Here is a 27,944-nt window from a genome sequence, read left to right as displayed (position 1 = left end):
TCGTATCTTTTTTCAAAGCAAGAAGAAAGAAAATACTCTTGAAAGAATCTCTTTGAACTGATTCAGCATTTGATACAAGGATTCAGCATTTTATGATATATTATGTATTGTATTGCTATGAAGGGCATACGGCGCTACGACGCACTTTTTTTTGCTAACAATGTCATCTATAACTTACTCGGCGACAATTATTTTTACTTATTTGTGTTAGTTGCAACGAGAGGCATTCTGATAAAGCGAAATTGTACTAGGACGTCATACCGATGAGGTATGTGTCATGCGTGCTCTATAGGGTGCCTGGCGTCCATTTTTTTAGTACGCTTTCACCGTGTGCTGATGCATAAATGAAAATGTGTTAAATATCAAAAACATTTATTTTACTTTTCGGTCTTGATCTTTTTTTCCCCCCTTTTTTTTTGTGCTACATATTGACATGTTTATTGATTGTTATTAAGTTGAAATGGATTTTATCGGGCAACAGCTGCTATTTTCGTTTTTCATCTGTTATATAAATTTTATAAATAATTTATATATAATAGCTATTGAAACACAGATGTAAACATCGGCGACTTTTGTTCTTTATTTTGAAAGGGGTTCACAAACATCATTAAGAAGAAGAAGAAATCCTATGATTACGTGTTGCATGCCTTTTTAAATGAAAACATTGTGAAGACCTGAAGTCAAAAGCAACAAAAACTGCGAGACGTTCGGACGAAGGAATTAGTTTAGAGACTTAATTAATCGGACTTTATACTACTTGTGGCGAGGTTAAGTTAAAAGTATCCAGATGTGTACAGTACCCGAAAGAATTTGAACTATATTCATCTCTTATTATTACCGATCCATTTCGAATCATTTCCTGAGCCGGGTTAAATTTATCTTCTTTGTCCGCCGCTCTTTCTCTCTTCTGAGACCTTTACAAATTTGAAGACTGCAAGGATAACTTATGTCATATTTTGCCCGCTTGTATTGAAAGCCTCTACTCTCACTTGAGATTTGAACTCGCATTGAGCATTGAGTTGCTAGTCGCGACCCTCGCCCCCTCCTCGTCTACTCATGCACATTCTTATGCTTCGAAAACATTCTTCTACAAAAAGAAAAAAGAAAAAAAAAGTTTCCCAAAATTCACTGAAAAAACTGGAAAATTTGGATGAGATAAAACCAGTTTTGCAACCTTCCTCTATATATGTGTATATATATATACATAACTGCGCTTATAAGAAATCAGTTTTTATATAGCAACAAAGTTGTAGAAAGTCGGTATAAAATAGTGATATGATTGATTCTGATAAGTTTAGATCGAAGAGATCTATTTTCAGGACGCCTCTCATTGAGGATTTCTCACAAATATAAAATATATGAACATTGCTCAGGTCCTTGTTAAAATAAAGTACACTAAGTTTGCATTACGTGTGAGTAGAAGTTTTGAGCACCCTTCCATCTAAGGATATATCGCGAAAATATGGATATCATCATCAATAATATGTTAATAAATAATACTCAAAATAAGTTTTTGAAAATTCTTGAAATTAACTATAAACCATGGCAAGCCAAGAGCGAGGCGTTTTCATAATATTCACAACAAATATCTTGTCAAAGGATTTTATTGTTAACATAGGCAAGAAAGTTATATTTAGCTTGGGGCAAATGTTTGATAGCCATTTTTAGCTTTATGCAACGAAGAGCTATGCGTTCAAGTATGGGCCGCCTTCAATAACATTAGCGGACGATCGACCTGATATGATCAAATCAATTTAGAAAATCCAATAATGTTGCATATGGGTTTTGAAGAATCCTTAACTTGTAAGAATTTTAAGCGCAAAAAATAAAAATTGATTTAATATACGCGAGTCTAAAAATTATAAAGTATTTTATATATGAGTTACTACATCTCCACAATTGCATAAAAGCTTAAGACAGTTCTGGTAAATATTTGTATCAAGATTTATATCAATATATATAAATGGCTACGGCCTGTCGTCATATATTTATTATGATCTACTTACTATTCATTTTACAGGTTTGATGTTAGTAGTTCTCATACAATCATTGGCGTAATTAGAAAGATAAAGAAAAACCTGCCGATGCTTATGCGGGCCGAAGTTAAATTAAACTCAAGTCGGACTTTTAAAAATTTTGCAATATTATGTTTGTGTTCTAAAGATTCTAAAAAAGTTTTAACTTGACAAAAAAGTTGTTTTAATTGAAATTTAAATTAAAAAAAAAAATATATATATATATTTATATACATATATATATATATACATATATATATACATATAATATCATAAGTAAATAACACTAATTAACGTGTATAAAGAAAAAAAGGTAAAAAAAAAAAAAAATGGGTAAACTATTGAGTTTATTGGCACGTGATGATTCCAACTGTTGCACAGCGAAGTCTTACGATGTCTTTTTGGATTTTGAAAATGCAGCACCCACAGAAATCGAACGTGAAGTTTACGAAGAGGTAGAGCGTGTTTTGAAAGAGTCTGAAGCGGTTTTAGAAGAGATACAAGTATATAAGGTAAGTGATTGTCAAGCAGAAACAAAAAACGAAAGAATACAAAAAAATAAAAAAAAAAAAAAAATTATATCCGTCTTAGATTCGATTACCCCTCACTGTATAGCTTGCTATGATGAGTAAAACAGAAAAACATATATTTTATCCTTAGAAGATGGTATATTACAGATAAAATACAAGTTGTAAGTGTATTAGTCGCTCTCTCTCCTCCCAAAACTTTGGCTTTAGATAGCTTTGATTTTGGAGGGGTTACGGTCTAAGTTTCAGAGATGTCTTAATCAAAGTGCAATTTTGTCAACAAGCAGCACTTATGATACAACATGTTAACTCTTGGAAACAAATGCAATTGAAGCTACGAAAATGATTAACTTAGCCTGGGGCGAAAATGCACTAAGTTAGAAGAGCATAGTGGTTTGCGAGATTTCATGCAAAAGACTTCTAGTCTTGAGGACATTGAACTTGCGTAAACGTCCATCTGTTCTACGCGGTGAAAAAAGACCCAGGAAACGGTCTTCAACTTGGGCTTAGAACCTCGGCTATTCATGTCTGCTTCTGGTTGGCACTGATTCAGATCGATGCAGTCATATGTAGCCGATCAGCTGTTCCCTTAAATTAATGGCATGCGAAAATGCGTCGATGACCGTTTCACTTACCAGCCACGAGGTTTCTACCGCAATTACTATTTGAGATTGGAAGCACAAGGCCATAGATGATTATGGTGAATATTTCTATTATTAAGCTTTGTAATAAGTTTAAGCTCCTCCATCGAATGTGCGAAGCGAATAGGGACTCTGGAAAGGCATATCTCCAATACGTTGCTTTGTCGATGATTGTTAGCCGAATACCACGAAAATATTTTCTTTTTTGTAATAAATAACAACAAATTTATATTCGGCAGTGACCGAATCTTTTACGCTCATCACCGTTAACCTAAATAAGTAAGGAAATCTTTTTTAACCATCACCGACTAAAAAAATAAAAAAAAAAAGAGTTAAATTTTCATACTTTGCAATATTTGGTGGGCGTGATAAATTTTTTCTACTTTCACTTCCCTTTACTGGTCGTATTCGTTGACTGGTTTGCGTCATTTTCAAATTATTTTGCAAACTTGTAGGCGATATCTTCATTTTGGGAACGAAAAAATGCTCACCATAGACACTATACAGTTGGTCAGACGGACAAATAGATAGACGAACAAACGGCCATGCTTAGGTGCATTCGGGATTTGAAAATGGACAAGAATTTATATACTTTGTTATATATTTTTTGAAGCTTGCTTCTGTGCCTTCCAAAGGAATTGATAAAAGAATTCATTTTGAATACACTATAATATTGGGTAGGCGTGGTCAATTTTTAAGGGGTATATTCATTTAATCAAATCGTTTGCAGCATCCAAAGCGACACCATAATGTGCGTATATATTTGATCAACATTAACCGAGTGTTCGTCTGTGCCTAACACTATTGTAAGCACTATTCTTGCCAAAAACATTGAAAGTTAGTAATGAAAATGGCTCAAGATAAAACCTTTCACATATATATATATATTCTATGGAATCTTACAAGTTGTAAAAACAATTTTAAAATAATTGGCACGCCCACTCAATGTTGTGATTTGCGTTAAAATTTCATTTTCTTGATTTTCTTTTCTTTTTTTCCTCTTCCTTTTCCTTTTCCTTTTTGTTTTTTTTTTTTTTTTTTTTTTTTTTTTTTTTAAGACAAAGATGATGGGTATAAGAAAGATTCAAGCGGAGCTAAGTGTATATCTCTTATTTGATTTCTATTTCGATTTGCAAAGAATTTCTATAATCAGTTCACTTTTACATATCCTCGAAATGAAAAAAAATTTCTAAACTACTATTAAATTTCTATTAGCTCTTCAAAGTTATTTGTATGCAGCAATTAAAAAATCGTTTCTCTCTGCCATTGCTATTTTCTTAATGCATTAAATTTCCTTTCCAAATGCCTTTTATATAAATGTTTAAGTTTGCTTGTAAATGTGTTCAAGAAAAATGCAGCTCTTTTATATGCACATATATAGGTACATTAATGCATGCAAACACATATGTATGCTGACGTATAAAATGCTGACACATCTACACATCTGTATATTTCTTTTTGCTCAAGTGTGACTCACGTGCTTCATAACTTGTTTTTCTTTTATTTTATTTTTTATTTTATTGTTGTTATTATTGTTATTATTTTCATTTTAATTCCTTGTAGTAGTTTTTGTTCCTATTATTGTCATCGTCGTCATTATTGCAAGTTTATAAAATGTATGTTACGATAGTTTGTGGCACTTTATAGGCATTCATGTAATTCGCATCAACTTAATCACACATACGATACATATACATACATTGACGTACAGAGGTTACCGTGCTTAAGTATTCCCATTAGCTGGATGCACTCTTGCGCTCCGGCGTTTGTTCAAATCATTTGCTGGCGGCTGAGATGATTTAATGTGTTTTGTCTATGTGGGAGAGCCCTTCTTTTTTTGCTTTGATGTCGTTGCCTTTTTTGTTTTTTATTTATCATTTTTTTTTTTTTTTTTTTTTTGTGTTATTCTCGTGCTCCTCGAACTACTATAATTAATGGTGATTTAAAGACTTTTTAGTTTCTTCTCTTCATAATCAACACCGGATGATGAAGTTATACTAATCTAATCATATATTGTGTAACATCTCGAAATATTTATTGAAGATTTCTTAAGAACAGTGTGTGCACGTATTTTTTTGATTGTTGAAACTTTCAAAGTTACGAAATTGAATATAGAAAGTTGTTGTAGTTAGATTTCCAAAGATCAATGCAAATAAGAAGAGTTAACTTACTTGTAATGGGTAAACGAGCAAAATTAAGTCGAAGAAGGAAAGAAAAATAAAAAAACAAGAACAAGTTGAAATGTTGCTTTGAGAGGCAAGACCGACCATCACAAGCTTATCTATTATTATTATTATTATATAATACCAAAAAAGAAGACTTCATAAAGGCCTACATTTTATCGCAGGACCAATGTGGTTGAAATCTTGCTTAGTAAACTCATTAGTCAGATATGTCAAATATATTGGATCAGTTTTCATAATACAGTGCCAAAAACTTGTTGGATTTGTTGCAATATAAAAGAGCTTTTGACTCTATCTCTTTCACACTTTTTATATAATTAATTTTCAACGGGGGTTCGCTCTTAAGCAAAAACTATATATACACTCAAACCTGTTTTTGTGCGGTCTTTTTTTATGCGGTCCCTCTCTACCGCACAAAAAAAAATTTTCTTTAATATGCTGTGAAAAATTATTTCTTATAGCTATTTATGAAGTTTTTGAATATTTTTTTTTATGCGGTTTTTTTTCTGCGGTCCCTATCAACCGCACAAAAACAGGTTTGACTGTAGTTAACTTAATTAGAGAAACTGAAAAAATGTCATCTATAAGCTACGATTCAGAACATGATTCTGAATAGATTAGTACATGTATTAGAAGTTGGACCTATTTCGAATTGCTTTGAGGGATGAGTGTAATAAAATAAATTTAACATGCGGTTTATTAATAAGTTAGCGAAAATGCAAGAAAAATAGTCGACCAAACTCTTCAATTGTAACAAATTACATTCTGGTATCATATCTATTGTTTCATATATGTGCGAACAACACGCTACTAGTTCAGCCGCTGCACTAATGCCTCACCAAACGACAACGATTGACTCGTTTTCACCTGAAAATGACGCTATGCATGCGGACGACGTTTATTTTCAATAAGAGTAGCATCGCCTGCCACATATCTCGTGCAACAATTACTCTATCACGCGATTGGTTTAAAATGGCATTGCTTGTCGAGGACTCTTAATATCATGGTGATGATGGTGTCGAGCGTACAAAGCGAAAATTTATACCATTCTCATAAACGAATGTCAATTTAGAGTCGAAATTCAGCCAAGACCAATGTGCAGTGACTTATCTCCTTTGTGAAGATAATTAACTTTAAATTTTTTCTGCTCTACAACGGATAGAGACGGGGTTAGTTATCAAAGATTTGATGTTTACATCATCGCTCAATATGGGTAAAAATCCCGTTTTATTCTATTAAAAATAAAAAGCCTAAAAAGCTACTTATTTCACTCTTTTTATTGGGGGCCCTATGAAGTGTAATTGGCAGGGGAAGATATATTGAGGGATTTATTTTGCTATTTGTTTTATTACATTTTTCTTTTATTCAAAATGAATTGTATTGAGTTACGTAAGAGATGTTATTATCGGCAACCTTCCGTCATTTTTATGGTAAAACTATTATGAGATCACTGCAAAAATCTTGGAGGAAGAGCTCAACTAAGGGATTTCTACCTATTGAAGTGAACCTTTTACATCATAAGCAGACTTCAAGAAAGACCGAAGCAAGTGATAGTTAGGTCTATTCTGTGAATGCATTAAAATCTTTCCGCCAAATTTCCTCAATTTTTGTTGGGTCATCAACACGACAACGTGGCATGGGTCTAGGACCGCATAATGCACGATTTTTTTTTTCAATTTCAGTGATCAAAACGGCGAACTGCTTACTGCATTAAGGCATATGAAAATGGTATAAAATCTTTTTGCAATCGATACCATAATATCTTAGCAATGTTATGGTTGCTTATGTGTCCATCTTCTACGATTTCTTGTAAATTTGATTAATGCTTCGAATGATTGGTGGGTCGGTCGAACGGGATGCATTTGTAATGTCGAGATCTGCAGAATGGAAACAAGTAAACGCCATGCAAAAAAAAAAAAGTTAATTTTTATACCCGACATCAACTCTGTTATAACACTTTATTAAGTTTGTGTGGAAGTATGCAACACATAGAAGGATTTGAGATAGACTGACCTTTTATTATACCGATCGATTAAGCATCAATTTCTGACTCGATCTAAATTACTCTGTCCGTCCGGCCGTCCTGTATTTTTTTAATCAATCTTTCCAGCGCATTTTTCGAGATATTTGGACGAAATTTAGTAAACCGAAATATTTTGGCGCAAGCATGACAGCCCTTGGAAGTGATTCAAAGTGGACCACTTATTCGACCACCTTCCAGATAGATAATGTGTTATTTTGAAAAGGTGTTATATTGTTATTATATTGTATTAAGCAAAGTAGTATAGGATTTTTAATGAAGGTTCCGCTCACCACAATGATTTCACTTGTTAATCTTAAATCAAAACAAAAAAAAAAATGTTAATAATGATAAGTAGTATTAATAAATAAATTAAATATTGACCCTAGTATTTCGCATTTCAATTCACGGCCAGACTTTGTAAACCATTACAGCTTTCTATATACTTTAAGACTAGACTTCTTTTCAGTACTTATGCAAATTGAACTGATTCTAATTAATAGTGGAGGATATGCAACATTCGTTTCAAGACAGTTGTACCTCTCTGACTCGTTCATTTTGCTTACTTGTTGTTGTCATTCTATATAAGCCTCGCGTAACTTACCAATCAATTCGTTGACAATATATATATATATATATACGCGGATGTATTCATTTTGCCTGCTTGTTTGTTTGTTTTCTCGTGCTTGGTGTGTGTTAAAAGCGTTGTTTAATTATCGGTATCAGTATTGAATTCAAAGTTTCCGCACATGGCTTAAGCTTGTACGACTTTTATTAATAATTAAATAGAATTTTTTCATTCATTTATATATATGTATATTTGTTTCTATTAATAAATTAGATAAAAACGCATAGAACACGTCGTAATACTTTTCATGGTACCCCCCAAGTCATTTTTTTTGTATGCCACGGAGACAGTATATGGAGATAACATGAACAGTAGCAGGTTTTTATTACTTACTCTTTGAGTTTAGTATTAAAAGCAAAGGCTTTCAGTAAATCATACAAAAATAAATGCAAACTACGACTTGGAGTTTTCCTATGCGATTTATCCCAATATATCATCATTTTCGTTATAAATTGCTTTCTTTTTAAAATGTTTATCTTTGTTAATTTTCTTCTTTACACTTACTATGGGGAGATTTGTGTTACTAAGTTGGTCATAACTAGCTATAAGCAAGTTAGCCTTGCGATTCCGACCCGATTTAATTTTATCCGTCTATCCGCCTGCGTGTTGTTCTCAAAGTTGTCAACTGAAATCTGATATAGATATGCACGCGCTTGGCTTCGGTCCATAGGTCAAGTCATGGATGTCATGGGAGTGAACCAAACAATTGTTTTTAGTTTTGCTTAAATCACGTCAAGCGTTTGTTTGTAATTTGTTTTCTGTCTAAAAATCTGCTGTTGCCGTCAGCTAACTAACATTTAAAATTATAAAGGAATTCCATGGAGCTTTTCTAATGCGCAAAAGTTAGCTTTTTTTGAAGTCACTGTTCGCGATTCGTTCTGGCTGAAGATCTTCGTTAGTGTTTACGTACCTCGCAGCACTGTCTTTACGTCTGCTTTTTTTATTGTATTTAAACATCTAGTATCGAACAACGTACTTACTTTAAACTGTTATTGAAATAGACATTCTCGTGTATCGACTTTTTATCTCAATTTTCCCACTTCTTCGTTGGGACTGTGTTTTATTCATCAGCGAAATCCTTGTTGCCTCAGGCAGTAACTTAGGCCCTTACCGATTTCCAATCGATCATTAAGTCATTCCATGTTGTTCTTCTCATTTAACGCAGAATCGTATTCATATACGCCTCTGACAATCTGATTTAAAAAATGTGATCCCCAACGCTGTTGATGTAATTGAATAACTTCACATTAAAATAAGTAAAGACATTGTAGCGGGTCATGGTCGACCATTGCGAGATTTGCACTGAATATAAGATGGAATGACAAGCTTAGATCGACTCAGAAAGTGATTCTGAAACGATCGGTACAATAAAAGACTTCTTGGATGTTGCATACGTTCGGAAAAACTGAAGATACCAGCCTATCATAAGTGATGGGAAATGGTCGAAAAAGTGGTTTGTCCTGAACTAAAATACGTCGGTGTAACGAGTGTCATCAAGATATCTTTAAAAATTCCTACCTGTAGAATTGAACATAAAAATGCAAGATGGACAGACGGACAGACAAGCTTAGATCAAGTCAAAAAGTGTTGCGTGTGCCCAAGCTTAAGATACGGAAAATTTCTTTAAGGTTCTGACTCTAGGCTCTGATGATATTCGTGTACTACTAAGTGCTTTATTCATTTAGACAAATTAGACGATGTTGGCTCGTGCCTTGATTTATGTGTTTTCCTTGCTTAGAATCTATGTTGCATTTCGATGTTAGCAGACCTTGTTAAACGCTTTTCTAAAGAATTTGATAATATTTGCCTTGCAAAGATATCAATTACATGCGAGCTTGGTCAGATCCACATTAGTATACACTTTTGTCTTCTTCTTCTCCATAGATGATTCACCGTGTTGAGTAAAAAAGGTTCAATGTGAACACAAAGTTCTATACACTTCTTTGGTATATCGTGGACTTTCTATCATTGCCACACTGAATTTATCCAATCTGTATGGAAGCGCTTTTACGTTAAGGAGTCTGGCTTACCATCCACTTCTATAATTGCCAACATGCGAAAATGAATTGTTACCTACCTTCCCATCTTAATCTGCGCTACAGAAATGTGAACTCAATTTCGAGACTCCCGTTCTGGTAAAGTTGAGAAATAGAGGTGGAGAATGAACTCGTGAGCTCAGTCGGCGTCGATATCCTTAACCTTGCATCTTATTTAGCCCATTAAGCGTTATCTGTCTATCGATTTGCATATGTAGCGTCGAGTGTACTCTCTTTTTACACTCGTTTGTTGTAATGTAATTGTAATTCTCAACGTCGCGATACGATCCGTTAGGCTAAACTAAATTGAAATTAAATAGGAAAGCTTTTGCGTTTTTGAGTCGGTGTAGTATACTCTCAGCGCCGATGTATATTGGCTGCGGGTGTGCCTCTCCGCTCGATGTATACACAATTTTTGTCTTGTCTATTTTCTCTTGTTTACTTTTGACTCGTATACATGGAGCATTTTTTTTTTTTTTTTTTTTCAATTTTTTCTTATAATTTCGCAGTTTGTTTAAGTGTATAATTTTACGTTTCTCCAGCTGAATTCTCTATTTAAAAGAATAAATAATAAAAAACTAAATAAATAAATGCATAAATAAATACACAGAAAACGAAGACTCGAATCTAAGAAAAACCAAACAACTAATATTATGGGCAAACATGGGGAGTGTTTAATCTAATTTAATTTCATAGTCTATTCTGGTAAGAGAAATTTTAAAAACATAACCACGATATTTATCGTCAAATCGATTTTGTATTCATTCGAATCAGAAATCTATATACTATGATCTGCTCTGACTTTAGTTTGTACCGAGAATTGCACTGAAAACTGCTTAAATCATTTTGGAAGCGGCAATATATAAGTTTGTATGAATTTAGAAATCTGGATGCGGAAAACGGTTAGCGCCTTACGCACGTATACCGGAATTTGCTTTCCGTATAAATATCTGATAGCTATTACGAAACAATCAAGAAGGTATGATTCATTGCGAGTTTCAAATTCATTTCATTCCTCATGGACATTGACATTTGAGACGAACGAATTCTATCTCTATTATTAGACTCAGCGCTATTTAGTTTATCTATCATTCGCTTATATTAGTGAGAATCTATAGTTTGATTGCAGGCAAATTATTTTATTTTATTTTCTATTTTTTTTTTTCTTATAAACAATGACTAAATGAGTTTATGCGCTGTTCGGCAAGTACTTTTGAATGCCAGAGTTCAATTTACACAATTTTCTTTTTACTTATCGCGTATCTGCAGTAAATCAAATCGAAAATCGAATAAAGACAAATTGAAATGTGAGTGAATGAATGGTCTTACATATTGTAGATAACATGATGTTAGATATATTATATATAAGGACGACATCAACGATTTGGTTTTGATATAAAAAAAAAAATAAATAAATAAAAAAAATAAATAAAAATAAAAAAACCCAATGAACATTTTTTTTTTTTTGTTTTTTTAAGATTTCATTCAACCTTCAGTATGTTATATTTTTCCTTCAAAGTAGCTAATGCTCAATTGCCGGTGTCATGTAATGGCCAATTAAGGAAATGCTAACAATACGTCTTTTCGGACAACGCGTCATGAGGTCGGTAAATGATTTCGACTTCATTTTCTCTATCGCTCATAAAAACTATCCATTAATTTTTCTTTAAAGTTCGGAATGGGGAGTTTAATTTACCTCAGGGAATTCCCAATTATCCTACAAATCCTACGATATTGCCACTTCGAAACTACGAAGGGTAATTTTGTTTGATTTTTTCACGTATTTCTGCTCTTGGCAGGAGGTCTAAGACTTATCTTATATTTTTTGTTTTTCTCTTCACCTCGTTGGAAGTTTCATACCGTCCCATAAGTGACTAAGTGTTGATGCCAAAGGTGACTTTTAACGTTCTCTGTGGTTCGCTGCACCGCTGTATGTACTTTTGGGATACGCTGGGTATAATATTCATCGATTATCTTAAAACGGGACAAAGGAACAATAGTGAATATTATGTAGCCCTATATGGTGTTTGGTATTAAATTTCGCTTTCCATTGCGGGAATTTCGTGATGACTGTGGTTAGCTCAACTCGCGGGAAGAGCTTTTGCTCTGTGTGGAGTTGCGATTTCGACTGGGTGGCCTTACCCAATGAAAGCCAGAAATTTTAGATAGCTTATCGCTCTCATCGTTGGGGAATACGTCAATTTACGTATTTTCCTTTGGTACCTGTGATCTAATTATGCTTACATCGAAGAGCTTGCTTCCGAGACACGGAGACTAATTGCTCTCGGAACGCTCAGTGTGCGTTTTCACATATCGTGTGCCACCAGACTTCGGGGGCGTGAAGCCATCATGGTGCTGGACCCACGTAAGCTACCTGCAGACAAACTCCGGAGTAGTAGTCACCGTAAAACTTGCCACTGTGAACTTTGTTAACAGATAACGTTGCGACGTCTCTGTGGTTGTAAGTGAACGCATCTCAAACAATTTAAATACTAATTACAATGCCCTGGCAATCATTCACCTTTTTTTTCGCACCAGAACTCTATTAGGAAAACTCTTCAAAATTTACGCTCCACTAATATCAAGAGATGTTTACAGTAAATTAATATGCGGTTTAATAATCGTTTAATATGAAAAAGGCTTTTAACTCGATTGGATTGCAGCTAAGCTTTGCTTTTGTATTATCCTATACAGTACTGTTTCTTTATTATCTCCTCTGTAGAAGATACGTTGAATTTTTGCTTCCATTCGTAACAATAAGAAACAAGCATCGGAATCCTTAAAAACTGCTTGCTGCTTATTAATTCAGGATTGTGAATCGATTTGCCCATGACCGTTAAACTATTCGTCACTCTATTGTCTATTATAATTACATCAAAATTGAATGATGAAATTAAACAGTGGTCTTGGTAACTCGACGCACACGTGCTGGTTAATAACAAAAAAAAAAAAAAATCTGCAGTATAGTCCCCACAGCTGATACTGTTATTACGCGTAGCCATCTAAAGAAGGGGACTGCATAAAACGTTATGTACACCGGAGGACCGAAAATATAGGTGTATGTTGTTTTATGTTGGTGGGAGGTGTCCGTTTCCATTTTCCTCCTATCACATATTGCATTTCCGTACTTTTACAAATATATTATAATATATTAAGTATAAACAAAAATTTAAAACAAGTTAAGCTCGAACGACGGACAGTAAAATAGGTTTATATAGAAAAGCTTAAGAATAACGCAATATTTTGTGCCCTAAAGTAACCATTTTTATACAAATCAATTCGATCACTCACCACCGACTCCACATTCGGACTAACCACCGTTGTTTTTGAGGACAACTTGAATTGTTTTAAGCATAGATGAAATTAATTCACAGGATGTCCCCTTACTAGGACATTGTATCATACTTCTTGAATATTTTCTCATAATTCTTTCTTATTGCTACTTGCATTTGCCGCTTTAGTTCCCCCCAAAGATTCTTAACTGACTTGGCCTTCCAAATAACAACCAAATTATGCTCTCTGACCCAAGCTTTCATTAAATTGGATGAACGTTTCGTGTCATTATTGTGCTGAGATTTCCATGACAGTGACTTTGTAACATTATAGGTTTCAGCAGGTTTTTGTATACACATCCATCAAGAGAGTTTTTCTCTGAGATGTATCGGACCGATATCCTTACTCAGCTATAAGACTTCCTCCCAGGCCGCGCTTCATTGTCATTTAATAAATCTAATGTGGAATCCTTCTCCTTTTGACCGAAGTATAATACATTTCTTCGCACGTCATTTCCAAGCAAATTTACTTTTGTTTCGTTGCTCCAAAATATATTCCTCGCCTTTTTTCGCCTTTTGGTCTGCACCAATTTTTATACGCTAAAGCAAAATCGCAAAACACTTCTCCAATTTCATTATGCGATCATCAGAAGCAAGAGAAGCTTTTTTAACTGCTCCGCATCGTTCGATATTCTTTTTTGGGAGTTTTAATAAAGTTTCGTGATAAAGTTTTGTGACCGACCCATGGATTCGATAATAAATTTGTGCATTTTTGCCTGATTTCGAAGCTGATGACGTCGCCGTATTCCTTCTTCGCTACAATGATGTGCTCGATCCATCGAATATTTTTATAAACATTAATTGATATTGTGTTTGCCTCCTCCTAAGAAATGTGATTAACTTTTATGGCCCACATGTTGAACAAAATATCACAGTACGCTTTACTTTCTTAAAGTGTTAAGAACGACGCAAATATTTCACTGTTCATACGAAAGCAACATAACCTCTCGTAATTTTCTACTACAAGAACTAACTCAAGTGCGATTTCGCTACGTGGGCCATGTGGATGCTACCTTTTACAATTTCCGTGGCAATAGAGTTGAAAAATGCACCGCGCATCCATTTCTCTGTCAATGGAAACACTTTCGTTTAAATTAAACATGACATCAATTCTTACATATTCACCCTTAAATTCTTCTCGAAACGATTAGACGTGAAGTTGAGTAGAGAAACGTGTTTAAATAAAAAACACTGTATGGAATTTTTTTTTTTTTTTAAATTTTTTTTTTCTATATTCGGAGCATTCGAAAAAATTAATGCGAGTTTTTCTTCTTCTACTCTTGCTTCTTTTTTCGTTTAATATAGGAAAAAGGAAAAAGAGAGAGAGAGGGAGAGAAAAAAAAAAAAAGTCGTTTAGCCACAACTATTTTCACCATAAACGAGAAAATGTAATGAAAATCTACATCAACACATATACCTATAAATATTTAAACTTATGCGATAACTTTTATTGAAGTTTGAGGTTCGATTTTATTCGTTTTTCACATTTTGGCTTTCTACGTTCAGTTAAAGTCGAAGAGGAGGAAAAAGAAAAAGGAAAAAAAATAGAACAACCTGAAGAGACGCACAACACAGAAAGACAAACTTTCAAAACTGTCGGTTTCTATAACATAACAAAACGCTTTTGCCAAGTTTTTTTTTTTTTTTTTTTTTTTTTTTTTTTTTTTTTTTTTTTTTTTCTCAATTTATTTTTTCAACGTTTGATAGTTTAAATGGTAAACTTTTCAAAAGAGAAACCATTTGTATTTGTGGTGAGTAAGGGGGAGCCCAACTAGGCTATGCATTGTACTGATGATAATTTTTTATATTACAACTTGCTGCTCTTTACGTTTTATCTGTCGTATGGCGAGAGCTTTGAACAGTAGCACTGTTTACCAGAACGAAATTGAAATTAATGCACGAGACTCAGCTTATTTTTACAACCCAATGAATATAACAATAAACAATGAAAACAAAAACAATCTTCATATGTATGTCACCAGTAGTGTCTACGGTTCAGACATAACCAGGTTGAAGGTGGTTTTGTTTAATCAATGATGACTACGCTTACGTACATAAATTAAAGAGTAATATTGCGCACATATTCACATCATTTAAAGAAGAAACATTATTATTTTTATTACCCGACACAAAAGGGTGCAACATCAAGTTCTTTTTTTTTCGCTTAATTTGCTTTCGTATTTGCTAAAAAGAGGTCCCAGCGGAAGACCTTCGATGAAGTCATTGTTTTATTTATTTATACCTATTACCACCCTATTGAAAAGCACAAGAAGAAGAATATTGAAAATTTAATAATTATATCATTTTGCTTATAACGAACGATGCCAAAATACTCCTTGCATCATATATATTTTCTTAATTAGAGCGAATTGTGTCAAGCAGATTCAGGCGCGCCTGTCCACTTGTTTTCACCCATTCATATGTGAGCGTGACCCGTTCAACAACAGAGGGTTAATATATAGAAAGAAAAAAACGCGAAAACAAAAAAAAATGAAATTTCTATACTCTATTTTATTGACTGACAGGCACTGTAGGATAACCCTAAGAATAGACGAGGAAATGTTTGTCGGTATATCTATTCCATGACACGGGTAAATCAAACAGTTTCTGTTGTTGAAAATAGCGGGAATAGCGGGGGCGTGGACGGGATGTCTAAGGTTGCGTTCCTTCAACCAATTTAGCCCATTTTCAAGGGTAATCCGCATGCAGAACAAGGCAATGACTGCATCTTCGCAATCAGAAGAATGTTAAGTACGGAGAAGAGAATTGAATGCCAATTAACGATATTTATATTTTATGAGGCCGCTTAAGCTTTCTGTTTAGTGTTGCAAGCGTTGCGACAAAATGACTATGTCTCCATGCTTCGGTATGGGCTATGAAAATAAATTCATTTATTGTTTTATCAACGGACGACAATTCTAAGCTGCTGTTCGTCTCATGTGTACATAAAAGCGTAAAGACAAAACGGTATTGATAATGCATTAAATACAACAATAACAAAAACAAAAAAAAAACAAAAAATGCCTAAAGTAAGTTGTGAAAAAAGTAGAACAAATAGAAGTTGATTTAGACATCTCAGGTGTGTATCAGTTATGCGCATATTTATGCCTTTCTTAAAGTGGTGGTACCCGGAGACTTTCGAAATACGATACTTTGGATCCGACGAAACCATCTTGTAGAAGTTTATAAAGTATAGAAAAGAGTCCACATTTATGCTAAGCACGAAATTAGCATAACAAATCAGACTAACAGACTAACTCAGCGAAACTCTGGTTTACGTCTATTTTAGATCAACTTTCACACACTGCCGTATACTGAAAGTTCATCTTCTTCTACTTGTGTCTTATCGGGTATGGGAACAGTCATAGGCTCACACAAACTACGACAGAAACTTGAAATTTGTCATGCATTATAAATATAATGTCAAATGATGGCTACAGATCGGATGAGTTTAAAAATGAGTGTGATCCGCCAGAGAGCAATTGCTTCATCGGCATGCAGGCTTAAATTGAAATCTATAAAAGATATAGACGTATATGTCGTTGTTACTCACCCATGTAAAAAGAGACTCAAAAAAGTGCTAGTGTCAGTTCAGAAGCGGGATATACATATACATATACACGAAATTTTAATTTATTATCCAAAACAAATCTGATGTACAACTTGCGGCATATATTTCCCAAGGCTACCTGAAAAACAAGTGAGGAGGAGATGGTAGCAATTTAAGCATGTCCGGCTGTCTGTCTTATACTTGAATTTTCAAAGCTGAAATTTCATGATGAAAAGTCGAAGCTCGTCCCATATTTTAAAAATAGTTTTCACACCCTCATGCAAAGACTACTAGAAACTTGGGAAATCTACAAACTACAAACGATTTGTAATGTAAATGTCTAGGCATCTCCGCGAACTAGATAATTTTTCATTTCTTTAGCTAAAGTGTTGAGCGTTTAGGATGCCTTCGAAGTCGAACAAAGCTCTCTTATTAGTTTTTTTTTTTTTTTTTTTGAAGTCTATAATAGTTACAAATGGCTTTAGCTTTATTTCTTCTGCTTCGTGCAAAGGAAGGTAAAGGAATGCATTTTATTGATTTTTATGATTATTTATGGCACCGTATTGCAGTTGTCTTCTTCTTCTTCTTCCTTTTTTTTTAAGATTATCTGGGTAAACGCACGTATAAGTGAAGGCGATCATGCTGACATTTTATTAATACGTAATGAACCTTCTCCTTATCATTTATGGTTTTAAATACAAGTTAACGTGAGAAAATTATCATAACTGTTATTAAACTATAATTACCTCTTATCATAATAAATGATATTTCAAGCAACGACATTGCAGGGAGGGAGCATCATCTTACAAGCAGCAAAGCATGTACAAAGTTGCAGTTTTTCAGACTCAGTATTGCACACAATAAGGACTAATAGCATCGTACGTACATCGAATGCATCAAAGGCAAAACCATGTGTCCTATCAAACACCATGGCTTCAAAACCACTTGCTTCTTTCAAAGACGGCAGCAAATATTTCATTCAACACACTGCGACTCCTTAGTTACGTACTCTTCCCGTTTTTTCTACTCGATGTAAAAATAAGTGTCCGTCGTTTTGTTTTTTTTATTAAAAATTAGGAATTTTTTTTGTGAAAGACCGGCACTTTACGCTTTATTCGACGTAGTGTCCATCACTAGGTACAACTGTTTCCCATCCTTCTGTCAGCATATACCAGCGGATACCATGTCGGAAGCATTCGTTATTTTTTAAGCCTAATCACGAATGAATCCAATTTTTGATATCTTCCGATCAAATAAAGCGCTGCTCAGACAGACCGGACCATCGTTGTTCATTTTGTATGGTACAATTTTGTAAATAATTAACTTTGTGTTTTAATTAATGAACTGATATAGGGTATTTAAAGGTCGGCCTTGCCCAAAAATGACATTTTAATTTATTCAGGAATTAATGCATACGCATCACTATATAAGTCGTCATTAAGAAGCATTGCCTTACCTCTACGCGTTAATCATATTACGCAGCCATCCATTCCAAATCTAGCAACTTAACCATAAAATACCTCAATAGACTTAGTTCTTATAGATTATATTGTAGCAAAGACATGGTTACAAGCGAATGAATGCTAAACGTTAACATGTTTTCCTTTTTTCACGTTTCCCCCTCATCGAGGTTGATTGCGTAATTTGCCCATCATTCATTTATTGCTTCATTTGAAATGTAATCACAAGCCATTAGCTTTATTTGTGCGTCGTGTATGTATGTGCATGTATATATAGATATATATATATATATATATATATATATAGACTCGATGACATAAATTTTATGTAAATTATGTATACCTTTGAAATGTGTATTTGCTTTTATTAATCGCCTTAATGTAATTGCTTCCGTTTGTGTTATGAAATTTTCGAATATCGCGACATAAATGATTCATAAAAATTACAAAAACATGCAAAATATGAAATATCTGCAAAAATAGTCATAAACGCATCTGAGACTTGCTGTAAACAGCTTGCGTTAGATTGGGATCAGGTTCTTTCATTTTGAAAGTAATTAGGCAAAGTGTAATTCACATTATGCTCAACTTTGTTTATGAGCCGTGGTAATTACTAGATATAGATGTAAGGAGGAGCACTTAATTCTCCATTAATTGTCGATATATTAATCAACGTAGTTCTGCTGATATCCATTCATTTCGAAATTGAAAGCGTTTTCAGTTACAAAAAAAAATCTTTGGAAATTTTGTAAATTGCTTTGAAATTACTAAGCCATTTGATGATTTTTGCAACTAAGACAAATTCTTGCAAATGCTTCGATCCCCATTTTGTCAATATTGATATTGGGGTAGAGGAATGGGGAGTGGAATGAGATTAGAATTATTATTGTAAATTTAGCCAGAGAATATAGTCTAAGGCTAAAGTCTTAAAGCACTAGCATCTAAGGCTTTCGGCTTTATTAAAAACTCTATCGCACTTGAGGTTTGAACCCACGACCATTGAGTTGCTAGTCGTGACTCTCGCCTACTGGGCCACTCAGGCGGATGAAATTACAATTAACATCAAAGTAGTGTGGATGGTAGTACTGTCGGTTTGTTTCATCTTAATTTTTTTTTTTCAGTATTTTAAGATCAACCTTTTTCCATTATACCATCCGTGATTAATAGTTCGGAAGCTGCTAGGTTAGCTTGGTCATCTCCCAAAAAGCTGATACGACTTGAGGCTCAAAACGTTGACATCTTACCTCCGCAAATAACAAGTTTCGAATAGCTTTTATGACGGGCAAGCGGCGTCGCTTCCAGTATGAATCCACTTTCGGCTGTAAAGACCAGCATTTTTTGTGTAGCTACTGCTGCCTACACTGCGGCTTCTACACACAAAAAGTGCCAATGATCATTTGCCCTTGTCTGCGATAACTTCTCTAAAGACGAGATGTAGGGTACATTCTTCGTTGTACGCTGAGAGGAAAATATCGTAACAATTGTTTTTGAAGCCCACCTTGGACGATGATTATTTTCTTCGCACAACACACATAGGAGTTTTCTGCGAATAATAATGTGTTCGTTTTCTTATAAATGACAGCCTTTTTAATATCTTCACCAATCTAGGATCGAAGTGGTTAAGCTAAGTAGTTTCGACAAGGTTTCAGTTTTAAGACTATAAGAGCGGTCTCGGCTGTAACGCTTTTGATGGATGTTGTTCAGAAAGAGTAAGTGCTGGTGTTGACCACTTGGTGATAAACCAAGAATTTTAGAATATTTATTTTGAGAATGCCATTGCGTTATTACCATAGCTGATCGCTTACCAACATTTAATTGAAGCCGGTGTGGTTTCCAGAGGCACTGAATTAATTCAATTATATATTAATCAATAGTTTCTTCCGCTTCGTGGGCGTCAGCTTACCATCTTCATTCTTGCGGCTGTGACGATTGATTGAGAAAATTCCAATTCGTCAAATAGATGAGCTTCCATCTAATTTATCGTTAAGTTCACTCCAAACTTTTATTGTTCACTTTAGATTTAAATAATTTTTTTATTTACTCTTTAAGAGGAGTGATAATATTGATTAATCGATTTGTTAAAGTTCGGCGACTGCTAAAGCAGTGCCTCTTAATGGGATTCCGTCCTGTCTCTATGAGATAACGTTCAAGCATTTCTTTTTCTCTTGTTGGTGTTTTTTTTTTTTGTTCTAGAAATCAAAAAAACTTGTTTTGTTATGTGTATCGATGTTCGTCTTCCTTTTAAGATCTCAAGAGATATCACTTTCGATTTCTGCTATTCAATTATTGTATGAATTTCAATTCAAACGAATCCATTATTATTGTTTTCTCTTTAAATAAATAAATTTCAGTTAATTTCGCCCTCTCTATGCTGACAATATATTATCAACTTACAAACAATCTGACTGTTTTCATTATTTTTTTTAAGTACCTTCTCTGTATATATATATATATATACCGTATCAGTAGTTAGTAATGACACTGAAAAATTGAAATGATTGCAAGTTAGTTTTACTATACATACCATCGACAAACTGATGGTATAATGATTTTGTCATCTCCTTTTGCGATACTCAAACTCATGCATCAGAGATCTTTTACGGCCATCAATAAATTCTGAATCGACTCAATCAGCTATGGTAGTCTACTTGCTCGCTTGTCTATCTATTGGTGGCGTGTTTCAAAGCGCAAACATTCAGATAAAAAGGAAAAGAAAAAAATTCAAATTTAACACATATATGAAAGTGATTTGAGCCCAAACATCGAATTTGTTCTCGAGTTATATATTCTTATCTTTTATGTGATTAACTAGCAGGTCAATCAGTCTACATTCATGCATAAATACTACATGATATACACATTTCTGAAGTAGTCAATAATCTGACTACCCATAAATGTTATGCTATGTTAATGCTTATGGATTCTCGCAGGCTTCTATCCAGGTAATAGAAGGTAAACAACAGCGCTGTTGCAACTCCACTACTATACTACACTAGTAGGTATAAAAAATGTTATATATATATATATATAAAATGTTATATATGTAAGAAATACTACAGTACTTATACAATGTGTCAGGATGTACAGGTACTGGTAATGATTATTCGAAAAACCCCTGTTAAGAGGTAAATACTAAATTTTTCGATGTTTTTTGTATTCATCATCGAGTGTAATCGCAAAAAAATACATATCAGAATTTTGGTATAAGATTTTAAATCGACTTAGTCGTACTCGTCTATCCGACCATTCGCTTAGTCTGTTGACGGAAATCATACGGTCATCAAAACTTAAATAAAACTTGGCAAATATTTGTGTATTGGCTGGCCACGCATTAAGTTAAAAAAAAGACATGATCCGTCACAAACACACTTACATTAACATACAGGCTACATAGATACAGATCCAATGTTTACTCTTTTAAATTGCTAGTCGACCGCAATTAATGAAAACAAAAAAAAAAAAAAACAAAAAAAACCGCTTTTAACGAGATAATAGTTATCGGAGTTTCGCCTCTCAAGCCAAATATAATTTTCTTACTTATGCTAATCGTGAGAGAAACTTTGAATCGAATTAATTCGCTTGATCGGAGGTAAAGAGAATAAGTTAGGAACAATTTTGATATGTTAAACGAAATCTTAAAGGCATTATCTAATTTCACAGACGCCCCCATGTCACTTCGTCTTCTGTTCACATTAACCGAATATCTACACATTTCAAAAAGTTCAAACTATTTGTGATTTGTGAGATTCTGTTTTATGAGTGTCTGAGGCAAAAGCAGTTTTATCAGTTGCTTTTTATTAATAAAAATCGTCGAAATTTACATTTCTACTTAAATAATTTATGCTAAGAGAGGAAAAAAAAAAATCATTTATACGTTCAATTTACGCCTAAAATGAAATGAGAACTGTTTGTCCTTCATTTAGTAAAACTCAAGTGCATGCAACCGTAGCATCAATCAATGCATATAAATATATTCTTGATTGCAATATTCTAAATTAATTTACATATACATACAAGTGTAAATTGCTTGAAGAGCTCAGGTAAAATTTTAAAAGACTACGTATTTCAACCCCAAAAAATGTTGCGATCCGAAGAAGACCGTAGGTAGAGCAGAGTGTAATACAGCCCAGTAAGAGAGCTTCAATTGTCCGCTTGTCTCAACAATGAATGGTTTCTGCGCGTGCATTTCTTGAGTGTAAGCGCGTCTGTGGAGTGATTGCTAGATATAAAGTGAAATCTTCTACCGTTACTACCGAACTACCTAACTACCTGACTTTATCCGTTACAATCTTCGACCGTCTGACCTTCTGACTATATATTAATATAATACCTTAACCCGTTACACAAAAGTGTCTGACTTTGATTAGATAAATAAAAAAATTATTTTCTCTTACGTAAAAATCAACCTGCACCAGTTATTCAAATATATGCCAAATTCATTTAAATATTTCATGCATAAGTATTCCCGACCAACTAATTATGGCACGCCTTCACTTAACTACATTTTTTTTAAACTGTATACAGTATTTCGAGTTTGAAAATATAAAGATTACGCTGCAAGGTGAATATAATTTTCATACTTATTATATACATATATAATTCTAGTCGGCTTTATTCCAACTGTCTGTCTTCACTAAAAAGTCGTCTATTTAAATCAGTGAAGTCTTCAGCACAGTCTTAAAGAGGCAAGTCTTACAAATAAAGACTGAGATCAGTTTACAACTATTACTTGTCTTCCGATTTTCCTTAGGACGTTACCGAAATTCCCTAGAGCATATCTTTGCTTTCCTGCCAATCGGATTCATTCGTACCTACATGATAGTGGATAAAAAAAAAAAAAAAAATGCTTGCATTCATTTTTAAATTAAAATTGAATTTTAGTCTTCCTTGTTAGGCTAAAAAAAAAAAAAAAAAAGACTTGAATTTAAATGTGTGTGTGTTAGGTTGCGATCTCATTGGGATCGAATTTGTCACACTTTACATAATTCTTTGCTTAGATTCTGTTCGATACGATACGAGAACAAAGTGAACAGTTTACGGAGAATTGAAGGTAAATACCTTTCCATCATCTATGTTGTGTGGCAAAATTCTGAATGCATAAATAGTCGATGCCTTGCTTGCTGTTTATATATACAAGACATTGTTCCAAGACTTTCGCATAGTTTTCGTATATTATCGATCGTTTTTCATGATCTTTGAGAGAAACAACTTTTGATTGAACACTTTGCGAATATCTTGACGACAAAAAATAGTAGCGAACTGTAAAAAATGTTCACTTCATTGACGAAGTTAGTTTGAAAACGTAATCTATTTTTTACCCGGGTATTTTTCCGTGCAACTTTTGTGCATTTTTTTTTTTTTTTTTTTGTACACATATTTTTATTTATTTAATGCATATCTGTTCGCTGCACACGTGTGCTTTTTGGTAATTGTTTCGAAAATAAAAATCAAGTTTTTGGTGCTGAAATATTTCAAAACCCCGGCAGGTTTGATATAGCATTTATTGTACACAACGATGTATTTCGAACTTTTTCTTGTGCTATTCCATGTAAAAATTTGAACATTTGCAGCAAAATTGCATGCAATAAAATGTTGAAAAAAAATTGCATGAAATTTTATTTTGTTAAACGGAATATCCTGCGTATTATGGCTTTCGCATTTGCGAAATAAGATTGGAGTCGGTAAGGCTGGATAGACTCGTTTCAAAGCGGTGCAAAGTCATTGCCAAGTGAGAGCGCATCAGCTGAGAAAATGTCTGAGCTTTCCGTATACAATTATAAGGCCGATAACAATGCTCGTTAACGCAAGTAAAATATTGTAAAAAGTATTTATTATAAAATAATTGAAAGAGAGAAACCAGACCTACATGCGGTGTATTCCATAACGCGTGCATATATATCTGATCAGCATGAATAATGGACTTGTCTTTTTTTATGTTCATCTGTTTTATATCTTTCAAAATCTTTTAAAAACGCGATAATAATCCCGAAATTGTTTAGGAAAACCGACTCGAATTTTTTTGCTTTTTATAGCCTCGTCAGTGTGCCTTTAAAAAGCAGCTAAGGATCTCAATAAGCATAGTTTAAATAGAAAAAGGTATTTAGTCTAAATACTTATCTTGCTTTTCTTGCTTGAAATCTCGTTTACTGCGTAATACGCGGAAATTAGTGAAATCTCATAAAGGCTCGACCACAATCGCCATAAAAATATGTCTACGAATAAATATTGATTTTATTTTATACAGTTACTTAGAAAGTGCTGCCAAATCGTGTACAAGTGTTTTCACTTCGATTTTTATACGATATTTTAGATGTGTAACATATTGCATGACCAATCAATCGACTGAATGGACCTTCGGCCTATGAGTACCTAACGATCGAATATCATATACAAGTTGTTGGTGGGTTTGCGGGGGATTCACTGATTCGTCTCAAGCCGCAAATGATATCGTTCGTTTTTTTTTTTTTTTTTCTTTACTTTCGAAGAAAGCGACGACAATGTAATGTATCTTTATTTAAATCGAAAATATCTCAGCTGTATTGCAACGTCGGGTATAAATATTAAATAAATAAAAATATAAAAGTGTATTCTTATATTTCATTACTTTCCACTGAATAGATAAGAAAGCAGAGAGCTTGTCCAGTGCCATGCAATATGTTTACTTTCAAATAGTATGAATTCCATATTCTTATCCATCGAACGGTATACTAGTTTTTTTCTTCTTCTTCTCATTGTCCTTCCGAATAATTATCTTGAACTTTCAAACAATAACAGTAATTTCCAAAAAAATACCTAGGGGTAGTACGATTCTATTTGAAGTAACTGTGCATAAAAACCAAAATAAAATCATTTTGTATAAAAAAAAGAAAAAAATGACTGAATAAAAAAAAGTATGGAAGGGGAGAAAGATAAAAACGAAAAAACAAAAAAAAAAAAACATATTCGTCACGAGTTGAATGATTTTATGAATCATTACATAAAATCAACAGCTAATGGCATTTTGTGGATGCGATGTAAATTACTTTGTGGTTAAAAATATGTATATATATTCGTTTATGTGCATACAAAAAAATATTAAATATATTAATATTAATGCTATGAAAATAATATTTCAACCATCACTTATTAATTTTGTATTCATCTAAAAATTTTCGTTAATTAAATTATATGTTTTTCACTAATTTTTTTTTTTTTTTTTGAAATTTAAATTTGAATGGGTTTCATTAAACACACACATATCTTCTTTTTTTTTTCAATATTTCTAAATCGCGTACACAAACGACTAAAAAATATACTTTGCTCCTAAACCCTTGTGAAAGCACTATTTTTATTCATATATAACCCATATCTGTTTTCAATGCAAAACATAACCTCGGAAAAATTTTTTTCCGCTTTTCTTGCTCAACGAGGTGTCTTTTAAAATCGAATTCAATTTTAGGTATAAAAAATCATTTTTTTTTTCTGGATGTTTCGCCCCGTGTTGTTCCATTGCTTTCAGCCGACATCGTGATCAGTGCTTCGTCTTTTCTTGACATTTTAAATGCTCAGATTCAAATTAGAAAGCTCTTCTCTGAAACTAAATTATGATCCACACAGAATAGGATGAGAGTCAACTTTCAAAAAAAAAAAAGCCAAGCATCGTTACAAAACAAAAACACATCATGGATTCCTACATCTGGGTTGCATAAGTTAATAATTTCTCAGAAGTGCATTGACTAAGTCTATTTAATCTGCTTATGAACTTTCCAATTTAGTTTATTAATATTGTCGAACGTACTCCACTACGTTCGGTGCTTATCCCTGTGTTAGGCTGTGTCGTGTCCGCCCACGTTTAATTCATTGAATGACAGACAATTTAAGCTAAATGATAGTCAAAAACATCGGAAAGTTTCGATTATTGCTGGATTTGATGTCATATATATGCGATATTCATCTCGCAACTTGAAAATTTTCTATATGAACGTCTTTTACGTTCCTTTAATGATATTTTCTATATGCCTCGACTTTATTCGAAAACATAGATTGCCTGTGATGCTTTTGGAATACCTTCTGTGAAAGTTATGATTATGTGAAAGATCACTGAATTCTTAGCAACTCGAGAGAGCAACTACAAAAGAGTACTTAAGGCACATGCTTAATGCTTTTCTGAATTTGGAGTCATTCTCCTCTTCGCCTACAGGCAATGTTCAATTAAAATTTTCAAATTCTTTTTAGATCATTATGTAGGCTTGAAGAATAGAATAAGTGGCAATATTGAAACAAAACATAAGATCATAGTTATAGTATTACGAGGTGTTTTCAAAAACCAGGGTGAATTTTGATTTTTCTCGAAAAATGTTTATCTATTCTTCAATGTCGCTTTTGTTCCCTACGAAGTAATCTCCTTAAGAAATAATGGCACTTATGCCAGCGCTTTTCCCAATCCTCCAAACTCCTCTGACGACGAGCGCTGTTGGGTATGACCTTAAGCTCTCTCAGCGACACGGTGCTTATTACCTTAATCATGGCAAAACTCCGTCCTTTCTTGGGTCTTTTCACTTTTGGGAACAAGAGGAAGTCGTTGGGGATCAAGCCCAGCGAAAACAGCGACTGAGACATGATTGCGGTTTTGCTGCCACACATTTCGTGCCCAAAATATCGGAAAAAATTGCACGACATGAGCCAACCGACACGCCGACGTCCTCAGTAATTTCTCTAATAGTGATTCGACGATTCTCTATAATAATTTCCTTCAACGCTTAAACGATTTCATCGGTTGCTGACCTACTGGGGTGGCCAGGGCGGGCATCGTAATTAACATCCTTTCGCTCTTCTGGGAAGAGCTTGTATCGCTTACAACCATGCTATAGTCGACATTTTATTTTTCGCACAAAATTTAATGCAGATTCTTTGATCTGTTGCTTCCATAGCAAAAAAAAAAAGAAAAAAAAGATGATCAAGCACCGCAACATGCCTACCCTTCTTATCTATTAAAAACAAACTAACAATGTGACATGGCTGACAATGTCCACTTATGTTGGATACATTTATACCAACATTACAAAATAAAAAAAAAAAAAATGCAAAATCAATAGCTGACGAAATTTGAAAAGTCACCTTTTTGTTGAGCATACCTCGTTAGCCTATCGAAGATTTGTTGATTTGTGCAACTCACTAAGATATTCGTTTGCTTTCCATCATCTAGGGTATAGGGTGCGTTGAGAGTTTGCATTAGCAAATGAAATTGGCAACTTCCATAACTCAATTATATTTTTACGATGCCTTAAGCTTAGGAAGAGAACCAGACATTGATGGCGGAATGTGACAACTTGGAGAGCTAAAAATATGTAAAAGTTTCTCTTTATCATTACACCGAAGATACATACGTTGCTTGCCGAATCTGCTGGTAGTGTTTGCAGTTTGCAGATGTGTTGACATTAAAAAAAGCACGTTTACGCCTACATTGGTACGCCGGCAGTTGTGTTGCTTGCTAAATTGTTGAGATTATTTATTCAATTAAATAAATCGTAAGCACAGTTTATATGATTTGATAAATCAATTTGAAGAGTTAAT

The 27,944-nt window shown here is 33.7% G+C and overlaps 1 protein-coding gene and 1 long non-coding RNA gene across 6 annotated transcripts in view; one reads left to right on the top strand and one right to left on the bottom strand.

The window, feature by feature from the left end:
• Positions 1-27,944, top strand: part of LOC119632550 (CYFIP-related Rac1 interactor B) — a 61,432-nt gene that overhangs the window by 4,644 nt on the left and 28,844 nt on the right. For 3 of the 5 annotated variants that reach the window (XM_038025502.1, XM_038025506.1, XM_038025505.1), the window contains exon 2: positions 2,021-2,527. In XM_038025502.1, the coding sequence (XP_037881430.1) occupies positions 2,345-2,527 (183 nt within the window). In that variant the 5' untranslated portion in view covers positions 2,021-2,344. Of the gene's footprint in view, positions 1-1,420; positions 1,926-2,020; positions 2,528-27,944 lie in introns of those variants that run through there. The other 2 variants (XM_038025504.1, XM_038025503.1) reach the window with 2 other exon arrangements.
• Positions 6,741-7,891, bottom strand: LOC119632551. Its single transcript, XR_005246791.1, has 2 exons — positions 7,380-7,891; positions 6,741-7,243 (listed from the first exon to the last, which is right to left on the bottom strand). It is a non-coding gene; the product is annotated as an uncharacterized LOC119632551 (long non-coding RNA).

Source organism: Glossina fuscipes, unplaced genomic scaffold, assembly GCF_014805625.2.
Source record: "Glossina fuscipes isolate IAEA_lab_2018 unplaced genomic scaffold, Yale_Gfus_2 1, whole genome shotgun sequence".
Taxonomy (NCBI): Eukaryota; Metazoa; Arthropoda; class Insecta; order Diptera; family Glossinidae; genus Glossina; species Glossina fuscipes.
This window is presented reverse-complemented; position numbering and strand designations above follow the sequence as displayed.